This window comes from Carassius carassius, chromosome 50, assembly GCF_963082965.1.
Source record: "Carassius carassius chromosome 50, fCarCar2.1, whole genome shotgun sequence".
In the NCBI taxonomy this organism is placed as follows: domain Eukaryota; kingdom Metazoa; phylum Chordata; class Actinopteri; order Cypriniformes; family Cyprinidae; genus Carassius; species Carassius carassius.
In genome coordinates, this window is record NC_081804.1 from 9,170,134 (window position 1) to 9,187,197 (window position 17,064).

At 36.4% G+C, this 17,064-nt stretch overlaps 2 protein-coding genes and 1 pseudogene across 6 annotated transcripts in view; 1 reads left to right on the forward strand and 2 right to left on the reverse strand.

Annotated features, from left to right (window-relative positions):
• Positions 1 to 1,452: 1,452 nt before the first annotated feature.
• Positions 1,453 to 4,383, reverse strand: LOC132133336 (POC1 centriolar protein homolog B-like; annotated as a pseudogene).
• A 654-nt stretch (positions 4,384 to 5,037) lies between these two features.
• Positions 5,038 to 11,173, forward strand: LOC132133536 (centrosomal protein of 41 kDa-like). Its single transcript, XM_059546403.1, has 11 exons — positions 5,038 to 5,192; positions 5,708 to 5,771; positions 5,857 to 5,904; positions 6,687 to 6,748; positions 7,216 to 7,282; positions 7,800 to 7,950; positions 8,273 to 8,442; positions 8,532 to 8,599; positions 9,053 to 9,167; positions 9,397 to 9,612; positions 10,429 to 11,173. Exons 1-11 carry the CDS (start codon positions 5,160 to 5,162, stop codon positions 10,554 to 10,556), a joined length of 1,122 nt encoding a protein of 373 aa, XP_059402386.1. The 5' UTR covers positions 5,038 to 5,159; the 3' UTR covers positions 10,557 to 11,173.
• A 2,653-nt stretch (positions 11,174 to 13,826) lies between these two features.
• The window catches only part of LOC132133545 (carboxypeptidase A1-like), a 39,442-nt gene continuing 36,204 nt past the window's right edge, over positions 13,827 to 17,064 (reverse strand). For 2 of the 5 annotated variants that reach the window (XM_059546417.1, XM_059546416.1), the window contains exons 4-11: positions 16,629 to 16,727; positions 16,347 to 16,448; positions 15,693 to 15,791; positions 15,467 to 15,577; positions 15,257 to 15,350; positions 14,259 to 14,458; positions 14,101 to 14,185; positions 13,827 to 14,031 (exon numbers count right to left, since the gene is read on the reverse strand). In XM_059546417.1, the coding sequence (XP_059402400.1) occupies positions 13,844 to 14,031; positions 14,101 to 14,185; positions 14,259 to 14,458; positions 15,257 to 15,350; positions 15,467 to 15,577; positions 15,693 to 15,791; positions 16,347 to 16,448; positions 16,629 to 16,727 (978 nt within the window). In that variant the 3' untranslated portion in view covers positions 13,827 to 13,843. The remainder of the gene's footprint in view (positions 14,032 to 14,100; positions 14,186 to 14,258; positions 14,459 to 15,256; positions 15,351 to 15,466; positions 15,578 to 15,692; positions 15,792 to 16,346; positions 16,449 to 16,628; positions 16,728 to 17,064) is intronic. The other 3 variants (XM_059546419.1, XM_059546418.1, XM_059546420.1) reach the window with 3 other exon arrangements.

Below are 17,064 nucleotides of genomic sequence, written 5' to 3' on the forward strand. Positions count from 1 at the left end.
GGACTTGCTCTTGTTGCCTATGCATGGCAGACCTAATGCATCAGGGAGTCAACAAGGGCCAAGATGCTAAGGAGTTCCACCAATTTAAGATGGCATCACTGCACACACACACACACACACACTCTCAAACTAAAAGGAATCCAGAGAGTCAGTCAAGAGGAAGTGATGGCAGCAAGCATCACACAAAAAGGCACCATGGGTGATACTTCTCTCTGCCGTCCACTTCCTCCTGTCTTTGCTCCCACGCACGCAAGGCAGGGAAGCAGAATGAGGAAACTCTGTCCTAAGGGACTGTGGGATGCTCAAGGCCAGATAATGACAGGGTTTCCGTGTAAATGCGTCCTGGATTCAGGAGGGTGTCCTGGACTGGACTGAGCCAACGTTGTTAAGTATGAATGGAAAAAGTGAACACGTGCTCTATGGCTAATTTTTCCTAGTCAACTTTCATTCAGAGGAGCAGTTGACTAGTAAGTGGGTTAATGTTTACCTTATGTGAATACTCACCATGCAGCTTTGGCAGCCCTTTTTGTTCCTGGCAAGAGGCTGTTTACCTAAATGTAGTTTCACTCACAAACAAATGTCTCCTATGAGCTTTAATGACTAGATTAAAAAGACATATTACCGGTTCAAAACAGTGTGAAACACTACCCTGTGTAATTTACAGCATTAGCAGAAAGCAAATGTCTTTCATAACTCGTCATAACAACTGAAATACACCCAATCCAGATAGGACTTGCAAAAACTGAATGTGGTTAAAGATGCATTGCAACACTTGCTAGGACACGGCTGTCACCATACAGAACAAGTGCAACTGAAGTCACATGATCAACAACTAGTCAACACATATACATAGAGTCTAGAGGCAGAACTATTCGAATAGTCAATGTGTGTGCAGGCGTCCAAGCCGGACAATTGTTTTCTCTATGCAGTACAGTGTGTACAGACAAAATGGACAAATGGAAGAGAGAGGCAGTGAGAGAGAGAGAGCTAAAGTCACCGTGTGGAGGAGTCTATTATTAGTCTATGGCTCCAGCGGCAAAGTGAGGTCACATCAGAGCCCAGCTTTAGGCACGTGTGTGTGCTTGGTGTGTTTTTGTTTTCACGCTCGAGCTACTCTACACAGCTAGAACCACTGGGCTCAAAAAAAAAGAGAGGGGGAGAGAAAGGGTCAGAGAAAGAGACTTCCTGTAAACACAAGAGACACCCACAGTCTGTTGAGTGCCGTCTCACTGCATTTCCTCAATCCGCTTGTAAAGCAGAAAGCGCAGCATTTTGCACGGAAGCACGAGGACATTCCCATAATTCGGATCAGAACAAGGCACGCAGTAAATAAGAAAGGTTTGGAGAGCTGCCAGCCACACAAACAACACTTGTTGAGCTGAATATATTAAACAATCCAAGTTTTTAGTTGTTGTTTTTTTGCCACAATAATAGTATACAGTATACAGTTTGGTTAAAAAAATCTGAATATCAGAATAGCAATTTAAATGAAAACCATAAATTGGAAAATTAACATAAAGAATTGCCTAATTTCTGAAGATTTTGTCCCCCTTTTTGTTTCATGACAGCATGATTTGCCAGAGAAAATAAGTGGATGGAGTAGACAAAACCATAATAATGTTGATGAAATGCTAATAAATACTGATGAAATGAGGAGTGATTATTTAAAAAGAAACATGACAAAAGAGTGTCAGTGACTGCAGTGAGAGCACACTGTTCAATAAGGGCTCAAACATTGGCTGGCCTATATTTCCCCCTAGTGGTTGGACTGAAACACTTCTGACTACATTAAACCGTTCCTGACAGATTTCCGATCTTACCGCCATGAAGAAAAGAACACGTCCCACTTCAACCACCTGAGGGTCACCAGACTGAGTATCAGCAACAATGGGATTAATCTAAGGAAATGATAGCACTGATGCCAAAAAAGTGATTATTACACGAATAAACACGAATGCAGTGTGCACGTCACAGAGCTAACATATTGACTGAAATGCCCTGGATTGATTTACAGTGTTGACACCCGAGGGGAAAATCAGTACTGTTTGAGAAACACATTGGGTATTGTAGTAGCTATGCATTTGTGGCCACTGACCTCTACTGTGGCATTCTGAGCACTGTTTCGATGAGATGATTGAGAGTAAATGTCCATCCGGTGTGGAGTGGGATCTGGAGTGACTATACCATCTCAACAGAACTCTGTTATTCAGCAAATTGAAGTTGGTTTTCCACATCAGAACCTGAAACCCAGATGATCAAAGGCATGAGTGACATCTGTCTGATAGTGACTGCATAGTAATACAAACGTAAGGTCACAATTACCTGAGAGTCAGCACCTCCTGAAGCAAACAGATCTCCACCTCGAGAAAACGCCACAGCCAACACTGGACCCTGAGAACAGGGAGGGAAAATACATATAGCCTTTCCTCTAAAGATAGGGTGTTTAATTCAGGACTGTAGGACTAAATAAACATAAAATTCAAAGAATAGTTCACCCTAAATGAAGACGTAATTCTAAACCTGTCTTTTTTTTTCTTTTTTTTTTACTTTACAATAATGTCCAGTTAGTTAAGATCAAGTAACTAACTAACATTGAGCAATATTTTTGTTACAGTATTTATTAATCTTTGTTAATATAAGTTAATAAAAATAGTGTTAGTTCAGTGTTAGTTCATGTCAGCTCAGGTTCAATAATTAACATTAACAGAAACAACTTTAGATTTTTAATTATTTTTTATGCGATTCTTGCTTTTCAGTGACAGTTAATGATCAGATCTGTAAAGCTCAAAACTGGACAAAATTAAATAATTAATTAAATAATTAAATAAAAAAATAAAAAAATACTTTATTTGGAAAATTGTCTTCAGCTTTACCATAGACAATATGTACAGTAAAAAAAAAAAAAAGAAACCTAAGGAATAGTTAAGGATTGAATTTTGAAAAGTGAATATTTATTTTGAATTCTTAATACCAAAATTATATTTTCAAAATAAAAAAATAAAAAATCAATTAACTGAAAAAAGGGGGAAAAAAATTGTAATGTTCACTGTATGGCAAAACTTTATATTTCATTCTCATTTGCGTCCCAAAAAGCTAACTGGCCACTGGAATTGAAGTCCACAAATGTTGCTGACCTAAACAGACCATTTGAAATATCAGTAATCTGAGAAGAAAAAAAAAAAGATTCAGGAAAAAACAGCAATACTCAATTCTCACCCTCCGTAGTCTGTGAAAATGCTGATGCGCTGACGTGAGGATGTATCCGAGAGGCGAACCGTCCTGTCACCACCACAGGAAGCAACAAGGCGACCATCTGGTGAAAACCTTGACAGGGACAGACTAGGCGACAGTGAAAGAGATCCCACTCTATGTGACAAAACCGGAAAGGTTACATGCATAGTCTCATACCTCGCACAGCGCACCCAGATGGTGTGCCGATTGAGAGAGTAGAGGAATTTCTTCCGTTCAACACCCCACACTTTCACTGACTTGTCATCTGAGGCCGTGACCAGCCTTTTGCCATCGCTGGAGAACTGAATGCTCCGAACACTCGCTGTGTGCACTTTAAACACAGTCGACTCACCTTTTTCTGCAATGCCCTGAAACCTGAATGCTCTGGCTTTAGGCATGAGGTTCCAGATCATAAGGTTCTTGTCACAGGATCCAGTAGCTGCAAGAGAAGTTGCAAGTGGTTAAACTTGGATCTTCTCAGACTGGAAAAAAGATAAATATAAGATACCAAGCTGTTTAATATTGGGGCTGAAATCGGCACAGGAAACAACATCTTTGTGACCTTTAAAATGTCTTTCAAGGGTGGGATCCTCCTGAAAAGGATATTGTAGAAGAATAAGGTGGAAAAATTTGAAGTCCAAAAGTCTGGCAGAATTAGAATGTTTAATTTTTGCACTTTTCTTTTTTGTTTTACAGCATAATTGATATAATAATGTGAGGGAACATTATTTTTAAAATAAAATAAATTCTAAATAGAATTTAAAAGTACTAATAGTATTTTTATTTTATTTTTATTGCATTTTGTTCTACAGAAGATGGAAATACATGATAGTACAAAGGTATATTTTCAAAACATCATGATACATGGTGCATTTTAAACAAACGATGGTAACAGTGCATGCACAAAATACCATGTTAGCAGTAAACAAGCTAATTTCATAGTGTTTTTGTTTGTGCTAGTTAGTCAATTACTCGAGGTCACCTTCAAATACGAACAAATATAACCAATTAATGTATCTCCTCATACAAACATAAACACAAAACTTTCCAGCACAGTTTACACTGAGCTAATTAAACCAACAACTGATTAAAATGTCCATATTCGTATTTTAAAATGTTTCTTATAACACCTCTTACCATTATAGATGCCATTATTCCAGTAAAAGTCAAAAAAAGTGTCTGGATTTGGTACAATTTGGTCTTGGATTTACAAGTGAATATGTGAAATTTCTTCATATTGAGCCACTGTCCCAGCCGCGTTCACCTAGACCAAACCAATCACGCTCGGAGTCGTCGAGTTAGCGTGGTTTGAACAGAACGGCGAAAAATGTACCCACGTTTGAGTCTAAATATTTTCATGTATACAGTCATATTTGTAATGACAAAATACTTATTTGGGCATATAAATGTGTGCACCAACGGAAACCGCTAAAGGCGTGTTGGGATTAAATCTAAGAGTTGCAGGCTTGTTTTGCGAAGATTATTACTGTCTGTAGAGTTAGTGAGTTAACTTACAGATACCAGCCAAATATTTTAAACAAATGCCTTTAGATAAATTACTGGTAAAATAAATATCGATACATTTGCAAAAACACACAAAATATTTTAATAAAAATGTTAAATAATAATAATAATAATAAAACGGCCAACGGCTCGCTCTCTCTCTCTCTCTCTCTCTCTCTCTCTCTCTCTCTCTCTCTCTCTCTCTCTCTCTCACTGCACAGTTGTTTGTAAGCATTGGAAATAACGCCGTTGCTCAGCAACAACCCAAACTGTATACTCGAAGAACTCAACATTGAGACAATAAAAACGCAGACACTGATTGGATCATTAAATCAACTGACCAATCAGTAAAGGCGTTGCTCAAAGAGGCGACGAGTTTTGATTTTAGAAGCTAACGTTAGCCGCCGAGGCTCAGCTACTAGAAGATGTCGTTGAAACGGGGGATTGGCGACTCTGAGGTCAGTGGTTTTATTTTTATGCAAAGTGCAATTTGAAAAACATGTGATGGTTTGTACTATATTAAAAGCTAGCGTAGAAATGTTTGACTTGGAGAGCTGCAGTTTAAAGGGAATGTGACACCGGGGCAGTTTCTCCACCTTTACCATCACATGCATAACGTTACCTGTCTGTCTGACCATCCGACATCAGTTCACGGCTGATGATTTCGTGTTGTATTAATTTGTAATAATGCCGATCAATACATGAACCTTCTGTCTAATCTAATGGATGTTTATTATAGTTTACGGTGACTTTCACGAACACTGATGCTCTATAAAACACGGTGTTTGTTTCATAGACTTCATGTTCTTAGATGAGCCACTGCCAGTGTTTAACCACAGGTTACACTGATCCAAAAAACAAAACGGACAAAACATTACTTTAGTTAACACTCATTTGTATAATAATTATCATAGTTACACAATGCATTTATCTGTAGAATGTTTTCTTAAAATGGGTGCTTCTTTCCCCGCAGTATTTAAAGAAGAGGATTCCACAGAATCAAAGATATCAACATGTAAAAACTCGACTTGATACAGGTATTCAGGTTTGTGTGTAAACGTTTTTGAATATCCACTGCATATATGATAAAGTATATGATGATTAACCTAGTTTATTTTGTAGGTTCCAGTCTGACAAAATACATGGAGAGACTAGAGGAGGCAAGGAAAAGTAAGTTATACATGAAATAATTCATATATTATAGTGGAGAAATCAATTTGATAAATGAAAATGTCATGGTGCATTTACTTGAAGTAAAGGGTGATTCTAACACTTTACAACTGCTGAAATTTGAAAAAATTCCAAACAACGGTGTATTTACATTAAAAAAAGTATTTACAAAACATACAAAAAATGCATCTTGTGTGAACAGGCACTTAATGACTTGTTTCCGCTATTTTGTCTCCAGATACACTTGTCCTACTTATATTAACTTACTTAATAAGGAGAGAAAGTCTTTTGTCCACGTTAGTCATCTTGTTACAGGTTCCTTGTGATTTCTCAAGGATAAGCAATCCTTCCTTCTTTTGGCTACATGAGTAAAGGATGGTGATTGTACTGTAGATTACAGTAATTCCTCTGTCGAGGCTGTCTGTAGTGAAACCAGCATGCATTACCTCATCGAGTGGTGTCATTTGGCATCGTACAGTGGATTTGGTGGTGATGCTGGACTATGGAGTTCTTGCCAAATATATAAAGAGATGTTGGTAGAACTCGCCTCAGTCTGTAGCAGCCAGTGGCATATTAAAGTCCTGTTTAGAGAGTTTAACCAGTATCAAAATGGAGTTTGATATTTTGGGAGTGAGTTTAAGTGATTTGTCTTTAAATAAAGATGAAGTGAGAAATGGTAACACTCAGGATCCAGGTAAAATACATCTAAATTGTTGCAGAATTTTTGTACAGCAGCTCTGCATAATTTGAAACGCATGCTTATTATGTAATTTTCTTCCCAGACTACAGATATAGGAAGGACGAGCTGTTTAAAAGACTGAAAGTGACTACATTTGCACAGCTGGTACGTGAACAATAAATTATACAAAGCATCATCTTTACTTCCAGTTGTAGTAGAGTAAAAACACTTTTTTTGTGTGAAATAATATTACAATTTAATAATAGTGCCATTTTCTTATTAAATATAAATATGTAATTTATTCATGTCATGGCAAAGATGAATTTCCAGAAGCTACCTGTAACACGATCCTTTAGAAATTATTCTCATATGCTCATTTGCTGCTCAAGCAACATTTTTATTATTATCAATGCTGAAAGAGTTGTGCTGTTTAATATTTTTGTGGAAAGGTTTGGTTTCATTAATTTGAAATATATATTTTTGTGACTTATAAATGCCTTTACTGTGTCATTGCTGAATAAATGTATAATAAAAGATCTTTGACCACAGACTTTTGAACAGTAGTGTAATTTTAATATATACCTGAATGTTTGTCTTTATATTTTGTGTTTTATATCTTTTTTTTTTTCCAGTTAATCCAAGTTGCTTCAGTCTCAGAGCAGGATGACAATTTTAAAGATGAAATCGAGGGATTAGAAGGTAGAGTTTAATTTCTCTTTTATGTTACTCTGTTTGTTTTTATCAGTTATTTTTGCTGACATCATTATTATTATATTTGAATTTGCTTATATTTAGGAACAATGATTTGAACAAAGCCCTATCCCAAAGAATTAAATTTAGCAACCATCCATAGCACCCTAACAACTACTTTTTAACAAGAATTTGCAAGTGAACACAAAGTTTCTTGGTGTAATGAAATACTTTAGTGAGAGAATTTAAAAGGTGTGTGAGCAAATGCAAATTTCCTTAGGGTGGACGCAAAAGTTTAAAAGTTTGCAAGTGAACTAAAAATTTCCATGGGAAATGGAATACTTTTGTGAGAGAAGGCAATAGATTTAAAGCGAAAAAAAAAAAAAGAATCTTGGAGGTAAAAATACTTTTGTGTTTACTGCAAAATATTGCAATATGGCCATTAGAGTCTCCACACTTTAGCAAGTGCATAGAAAGTCCCTGGCAATCATTTTTGTTTGTTTTCATTTTTTGTATATGATTTCAGATGATGTTTCAATATTCTCTGCATCACCAGTCCTTGACCATCTTTCCGATCAGACAAATGGTTCCCCCCAGCCGACTCTTCCTCCCTCACAGAGTATCAACAATGATGAATCTGGCGACACTGTGTTTTCTCCTAGATCTACACTCCAAAGGTAGCCGAATCACCCTTGTGTTTGTAACTAGCACATAAAGCGATCTCTTTAATTCGACCAGCCACATCAGAATATCATTTTATGCATCTAACTGATGCCCCCATTAACATTTCTTCTACTGTGCACTCACAAGAGCTCTGATTGGCTAGACTGCTTTCTCATGGCCCCAAGCTCAATTGAGCCTGTTTAGGGGCAGTCAGTGCAATCAGACTCCGTCCTCAGAGACCCTGTGGTGGGAAAACCATGAGATATAGCCTGTAACAGTGAGAACCCCTGACAGTCCTCACTCCATGTAACTGAGAATCTCTGTGCTTAATCATAGTGTTATCAGTGGTGTGGGAGAAATGGATCTGGACAAGAATGGACAGAAGAGCATCCCAAACTCTCCAGTGTCTAGCTCAAACATCACAGAGTGCCCTTATCCTAATTGCCCATATCTGTTGCTGGATGTGCGGGACAGAGAGCAGTATGACCAGTGCCATATAATCAGTGGTAGGAAACTTAGTTAATGTTTTGAGACATTTTAAAATAATTAATATTAATGTTATCTGTTAATAAATGTATCTGTTTTTTGCTCGTAGCATATAGTTACCCCATTGCGACCTTATCAAGGACAATGAACCCATACACGAAAGAAGTGCTTGATTATGTATCCTTCTATTTCTGTTATTGATTTAATAATATATATTTTTTAAATATAAAATTATATTTTTTTATTGTAAATGTATAAATGCACTTCCATATTTCTTCTTTTATTGTTTTTTACTTTTATAATTTGTATTATTTATTATTCATTCATTGGAACTCAAATCTTTATTGCAAACCTATGTTGTGCATGTTGTTATTATTATTATATTATACAGGCTATATTATTTAGTAGTATATGATTATTATATATTTATATTTATATGGAGGAATAAATTAATTTATTTCATACAAGAACAATAAAAAAGCTTTCATGAGCTTTCATAAATTGATAGGATTGAAAAAACAACCAAGGCACACACTGTTATTGTGTTTTAATGAATGATGATTTTTGTCCTTTCAATTTCTTGTGTACTGGTGCCCATCACTATTGTTACAATCTTTTACAACTATGCAGAAAAATGCATCAGGAAAGATCATAATTTTGTATGATGAGGATGAGAGGATAGCAAGTCAAGCTGCCACCACCATGTGTGAGAGAGGCTTCGAGAATCTCTTCATGTTGTCAGGGGGTGAGTCAGACGAGAGACTGATAGCAAACTTCAGAAGTCCATCATGAAAAAATGTAATGACTTCTCATAGAAGAGGAAATAACAAGTTCCTTTTCAGATTAATATATTTATACATCGATCATTGGGGTCTCGGGGATCTCCAATAAATGCATGTCGATTCATCCTGTCAGTATGAGATTTGTATTTAATGTCATTTATTCTTTAACTGATCTTTTCCTTTATCAACAAGGTTTAAAAGTGGTTGCACAGAAGTTCCCTGAGGGAATGACAACTGGCTCCATTCCCATCTCCTGTGTGCCGTCACCCTCGGGACCTGGAGGTCGAAAGCGATCGGTTCCACAGCAGACATCCCAGCCAGCAGAAAAAAAGTGGCGGTTCACCTCAGAAGACCTCAGCAAAATCCAGCATCACCTAGAGGAAGTGTTCATACCCAGTGAGCCCAGCAGTGAGTCTTCCTTTTCAAATCTGATCAAACCGACATAACAATTTTCACTGTATTATTAACAACTTACAGAAAGAGGGCAACAAAATATCTAAATGCAACCACGGCCATCGTAGTATGATTTTTTTTTGTTGTTGTTGAAAATTATTAATTTATTAGGAACACGTTTCATTTCATTCTTACATAAAATATATGTAATATATGTTTTATCTTCTGTTCATCAGGGATGCATATATGTGACAGTAATATTGTGAAATATTATTGTAGTTTAAAGTGATAAAGTGATTTGACATACAGCCAAGTATGGTGACCCATACTCGGAATTCGTGCTTTGCTTTTAACCCATCCAAAGTGCACACACACAGAGCAGTGAACACACACACACACACACCCGGAGCAGTGGGCAGCCATTTATGCTGCGGCGCCCGGGTAGCAGTTGGGGGTTCGGTGCCTTGCTCAAGGACACCTAAGTCGTGGTATTGAAGGTGGAGAGAGAACTGTACATGCACTCCCCCCACCTACAGTTCCTGCCGGTCCGAGACTCGAACTCACAACCTTTTGATTGCAAGTCCGACTCTCTAACCATTAGGCCACGACTTCCCTAAAATAACTGTTTTCTATTTAAATGTATTTTAAAAGGTAATTTATTTCTGTGATGGTGAATATTAATTTTCAGCATCATGATCCTTCAGAAAATATTCTAATATGATGATTTGCTGCCGTAATTATTATTATCAAATATTATTGGTGCTAAATTTTTAATCATGTGTATAATATTTACTCTTTATTAGTGTGGTCATTATTTCCCCCCCATTTAAGGTCGTCTCAGCAGCAGAACGTCCACTAGCAGCGCTCGCTCTATAGCGTCTACAGTTCGGAGTCGACAAGGCTCATCCATAGCAGGATCAGAAAGTGCTCGTTCACGGAGCAGTCAACCTTGGAAATAACACTGTTTCACCTTCATCATTGTCATCTTCACTCCAATGCAAATAAAGCCTTTATATTTTACTTTTGTGGGATTCCTGTGTACATGAACAATCTGAACTATTTTTTTTTTTCTTCAGTTTACTCTTATTATGCCACATGCACATTCTCAGAACTACACTACATTTCTTGGTTCTGGTAGTACACACCAATGGCAGTGTTGTATTATTTTGCACTGCAGACTCCAAATCCAAACTACATGTTTAAGATCTAAATCTTTTTCTGATCAGTTTTTTTTGTGGATCACTGGCCATTTATACTATAATGATGGTACAAGGTGTGTGGGGTTTGACATCCTTTAATGCTTTTGTAGGTTCTTCTATATGTTATGTAAGTAAGCACTTCTTGGTCGTCATTTTCTGTTCAGTGAGCATGCTGGTTTAGCTACTGTATGTTTACTTGCTCAGTAGGTACATTATGTATGTCGCAGTGCTTTAGAAATATTTTAGATGTGCTGATTTTGCCTTAAAGGCAGGGCTTGTCTTTTTGTTTAGTGCATTTATCTAAATGTTCAATGCTTTCCAAACCAATGCAAAAAGATTTTTCTTCATAATCGGCATCTTCTCGGCTGTGATTTGAATGTTATGAAATGTAGATGTGATTTCGGCCATTAATGAAGATGATGTTTTTTAGTGTGAAACTTTGCTTTGTTTGTCTGTTGCAGAGCCTGATGAAGAAACTTAAAGTGCATTTATTGGAGTCAGTGTGTATATGAAGTGGTAGAAAGTGCTTTTTTGGCTTTTGTTGTCCATGTTTCTGTGCTTATTGACTGGAATCAGTTATCCCTGTTCTGTTGTAAACATTGTAAACATAGTTTTAATTTAATCAATGAAAACTACCTGGATTGTTATGTTGCATTGAAGGCTGAATAAAAATCTATTTTATTTGTATACCCAAGTGATACCTACATTATTTTTATGAATAATATAGTATAGTATAGTATAGAAAAAGATATTTATAAAAAAAATAAAAATAAATACACTTTTTTGTCGCTTATGTAACACTGATTTATAGATTTTATTAACATTCTTTTATGTAGTTTGCTTCATCAAAGAAATACTGTTATATTTTAATATGGGTTATTTTTGTCATGTGTTCCACGATGGCCATCACAGCCAGCCAGGTCTCCTCAGCAATGGGGACAATCTGGGCCTGTGTTCACAAAACATTTTTATCTTACCACTAAGAGTGGGAAAGTCATTGACCAGCAGTGTTGTAGTAAATTGAGTAAATTCTTCAGAATTTCAGTTGACCTTTTTGGCAAACCAGATTGGGCTGGCCAGGGTAATCCATTCTTGGGAGTGGATGCCAATGTCGATCCACATACCTGGACGGTTTGCTCCAGTGCTGAACTGAATATCAATGTTAGCATTCCATTGACTCACATTAATTTTTGCGTCACTTTGACAGCGAATAACTTTACATCTGAGGTGTTTAAAGACTCCGTTTGTCCATTCATTATTTCTAAAGAAACACGAAAATGTATAAAAGGTCCCATTACCTTTTATCTTACGTTGTGGCCCCATAGAAGTTAGTTTTTATAAAAATAGTCTAAAGATTGCGTCAAAACCTGCGACTCTCTGTCGCACAGTAGAGAAATTACCGTATGGACAGGAGGAGAAGCTCGCAGGCAATCTTTTACTGTCTATGAGGCAATCGGGGGGATGTGGAGGCATAAAGTGAAGATTCAGATTTCTCTTGGCACTGTGATTAGAATACTTACAGGTTGCTCACGTGACATTTACGTCATCAAGCTCAGTTTGAGATTGTGCAGTACCATAGACCGTAAACGAAATAGACACAGCGACAAGTTGCTCAAGTTTAGGAATAGGAATGTTGTCCCATTCTTGTCTAATACAGGCTTCTAGTTGCTCAACTGTCTTAGGTCTTCTTTGTCTTCCCTGAAAGAGACGACGTCTAAGCTGCCCATGCCACACGCACTCATGCAACGCCATACCATCAGAGATGCAGGCTTCTGAACTGAGCGCTAATAACAACTTGGGTTGTCCTTGTACTCTTTAGTCCGGATGACATGGCATCCCAGTTTTCAAAAAAGAACTTCAAATTTTGATTCGTCAGACAACAGAACAGTTTTCCACTTTGCCACAGTCCATTTTAAATGAGCCTTGGCCCAGAGAAAACGCCTGTGCTTCTTGATCATGTTTAGATATGGCTTCTTTTTAGACCTATAGAGTTTTAGCCGGCAACGGCGAATGGCACAGTTGATTGTGCTCACTGACAATGTTTTCTGGAAGTATTCCTGAGCCCATGTTGTGATTTCCTTTACAGTAGCATTCCTGTTTGTGATGCAGTGCCGTCTAAGGGCCTGACGATCACGGGCATCCAGTATGGCTTTCCGGCCTTGACCCTTACACACAGAGATTGTTACAGATTCTCAGAATCTTTGGATAATATTATGCACTGTAGATGATGATAACTTCAAACTCTTAGCAATTTTTCTCAGAAACTCCTTTCTGATATTGCTCCACTATTTTTCGCCGCAGCATTGGGGGAATTGGTGATCCTCTGCCCATCTTGACTTCTGAGAGACACTGCCACCCTGAGAGGCTCTTTTAATACCCAATCATGTTGCCAATTGACCTAATAAGTTGCAAATTGGTCCTCCAGCTTTTCCTTATTTATACATTTAACTTTTCTTTAAATTATTTTCTTATTGCTACCTGTCCCAACTTTTTTGGAATGTGTAGCTCTCATGAAATCCAAAATGAGCCAATATTTGTCATGACATTTCAAAATGTCTCACTTTCAACATTTGATATGTTATCTATATTCTATTGTGAATAAAATATTATTTTATGAGATTTGTAAATTATTTCATTCCTTTTTTACTCACAATTTGTACAGTGTCCCATCTTTTTTGGGATCGGGTTTGTAGTATCTCATTGATGCTTAAACACCACTGCAATTGGATAATGGCAAATGTAATCTAAATGTACAAATAAAAGAAATAAGAATGATAATCAAATATCTAATATCAACTGATAGTGATAAAAAAACTCTAATAATTACTTTAATAAACACCAATACTTCATATGGTACAGATACTGTATATCAGTCAGTATCCAGAGATTTGTAAGGCTGAACAAAATTTATTTCTTTAAATTTGTAATGTATATTAAAGCAACATAAACGGTAAAAGTTTTTGTTGCTTTTTTCATTAACACTCTTTTATTAACTTTGACTCAGAAATATATCAGAAATATATTATCACAGAAATATTGTTGTATTTTTAATATGGATTTTTCCTGGTGTGCTCCATGATGGTCATCAGGGCCCGCCAGGTCTCCTCAGCAGTGGGGACGATTTGATTGGCAGGCAGGAGGAAACCATACGTGCCAGTGTCTCTCAGCTCAAAGGTGTAGGAGTACTTGATGCCCTGATTGTAGGTCCAGTCAATAGTGCCTCCACTGGCTTGATCTGTGAACAGAGAGATTGTTAGCAGGGTGCAAAACTGATATGAACTGAAATGAATCTCATCAAACTTACAGATGGTATTAATGATGCTTCCAAATCTGTACTGAGTGTTATACAATGACTGCAGGGCAGAGACAGCCTTCTTGGCGAGCTTATTCTATGGGGACAATACAGAATTGATTTTAATGGCTGCTACATTTATCTAGAATATTATGTTTCCACATGCATACCAGTTCATCATTGTCCTTGGCAGGAGTGCGTGTGTATCCGTATGGATAAAGGAGCATCTGGGAATAGCTGTGGATGGACACGAATGCTTTGAGTTTGCCGTGAGATTTCACAAAGTCCACAATGGCCTTGACCTCGCTCTCAGAATTAGCTCTGGGTCCATGGTACGTCTCAGAGCAAGGTTTGCCACTGGAACCAGCACCTGAAGTTGGAAAACAGAGAAAAACAAGAAAGTATTACATACAACTGGAATCTTCAAAGCCTCTTACAGCAGGCCCATAACCACCATAGTCATTGATTAGAATGTAACAATAATCAGAAATGGCCAAATTGTCCAATATTTGACTAAATGTTTTTTAAGGCTGGTCTGCCTCAGTGGTCTACTATGGAAACCTGTTTCTGCTACAGAATAAAAAACAATAATCATAAAAAAGAATTCAGACTTTATTTCTCAAAATACCGAATTTACATCACACAATTCTGAGCTTATAATTTACAATTCACATTTTTAGGGTACGTTTCAAAATGTTTAATCTTCAGACTTTTTTCTCATACATGTTTTTTGTTTACTCCACAGAAACAAAACCATGTTCAAATTCAAGCAGCGCTTCATTTTTTAATGATTAAAGAGTGCAAGGTAAGAAGTAGCTAAAAAATGTAGGCTAATATTTTTTTTTATGATTTAACTGTTAAATGACTGAAGATAATATTCATTGATGCAATCAACCAGATTTTATAGATAAATTTTGACATTTTGAATTCAAAATATAGCCTGTAATTCATTATTGAATGTGATGAGACAAGAAAGATTTTTTGTATTTAACATATTAGGCAAATGAGATTTAATGTGTGCTTATCCTTGTTCTTTTACGGTTATTCTTTTTTTATTATTCCCCTAAATCCATGAAATCCTTTATTTATTTATTTCCTTTAAATAAAAAAAAGACCATTACCGTTTATTTAAAATATGCAAAACACTGCAATGATGAAAGCATCTCACCTCCAAAGCCAGCGTCCCAGTTCCTGTTGGGGTCAACACCAACACACCAGAAGAAGAAATGATGCGGCTTTCTGGTTTTACGCCACATGCGGTTCTTTACCAAACAGATTTGCAATTGAAAAGCAGTCCATTGGAATACATTTTCAAAATATTGTTGTGCTGAACTGAATGTGAATGTGAAGTCTTCCAGGCATCAGGCTTTAAACTCACTTTTTTGTGGGTGTATTCAAAACCATCAGGGTTGGTGACAATCTCCAGGAAGATATCATAGTTGTTAAGGATGTTGATGAGGACTGGATCACGTTTGTAGTCTTTCACGATCTGCATACAACATATACATAATGCATTTGATATGCTTTAGTATGTTTCTGTTCAAATCTGTTTTAAAACATGTTGAGTTGTTTGTGTTTGCTAATTTAGAGATGAATAGCTTTACCTTTTTGGCGAACCAGGTTCCGCTGGCCTGGGTGACCCATTCTCTGGAGTGGATGCCAGTGTCAATCCAAATACCTGGACGGTTCGCTCCAGTGCTGAACTGAGTGAGAGGACGTGAGGACACAATGATAAATGCATTATTATAAAAAAGAATACTGCATATGAATCGTGATATATGGGCCTATACATATACAGTGGGATCCAAAAGACCACATTGAAAGATTCAAAGCTAAATTATATAATTATATAATCTGTTAAAAAGCAAATAACGCAAAAATCACGTCATCAGAATTTAGAAAAATTTATTAAAAACTGAAACTGAGGAGTGACCTCATATTGTATCATACTGTAGAGATTTTAAACTTTTAATAAATCAATTTTATTTAAATCTAAATACTTTTAGATTTTATTAAATTATTGTTTATTCGTCTGTTGATGTTTGGTGAATTAACTTATTATTTATTAATGTTTTCTTGAAGAAAATGAATGTTAATTTTCCAATAAAAGTTTCACTCAAATTGTTCATATAATTGATAATATAAAATATTTCACAAAAATAGTAATGCAGAAAAAGTACAAAAGTGCAAAATAATGGCATTTTCACTAGAGGTCTCAGACTTCAAGCTGCAATAATTCATTATTCATCATGACCTACCTTCAGGACGTTCAATGGGCGCTTCTCGTAGCTCCTACCAATCACAATTTTGCTGACCAGATTTCTGTTCTCTGCCACAAGCATGTCTATGAAAGAGTCAATCTGAGAGAAATATGGAGAAGATCAAATGACTTTGTATATTTTGTGTGTAAAATTGTTCAATAGATACAACATTGTAAAATTCTGAAACATTTATGAAATATTTAAACATAGTCACATTCAAAAAGTCTTTGATACTAGAAATGCAATACAGTCATATAATTTAAGTTGTGCAGAACTTACCTCATTTAGGTTATGGTAGGCGGTGTAGACAAAGTCATCAGTACTTTTTGGAGAGGAACGATTTTTCACCATCTCACGTTCCTCATCATCCAGCAAGTCCTTACAAAACAGGAAGAATGAAAACATATTTTAAAAGTTTAAACTTATATTTTATTATATTTTAAATATGACCAGTATTGTGGTGTAGCCCAAGGTTTCCCGAACTGGGTTTCGCAAACCCATGGGGGTTTCTGAGCTAATAATTAATCAAAATGAATTTTTTTTTAAAACAATCAAACCAAAACACAAAAAGATGAAATATTTTATTTGTTGTGACCATTAACCAGCATCAGAGAACCCTGAACATACAGTACATTGGTCAATAATTTAAATATTACATTAAAATCTCAAGGGTTACTTCAAGGAAATATTTAAGATCAAAGGGGTCCAACTGACA

Excerpts from the sequence above, each read along its gene's own strand:
- LOC132133536 (XM_059546403.1), top strand. The coding sequence starts at position 5,160 with ATGTCGTTGAAACGGGGGATTGGCGACTCTGAG. Across the intron at positions 5,193-5,707 it reads GGGGGATTGGCGACTCTGAG|TATTTAAAGAAGAGGATTCC; the intron begins GTCAGTGGTTTT and ends CTTTCCCCGCAG. Across the intron at positions 7,951-8,272 it reads CCTAGATCTACACTCCAAAG|TGTTATCAGTGGTGTGGGAG; the intron begins GTAGCCGAATCA and ends GCTTAATCATAG.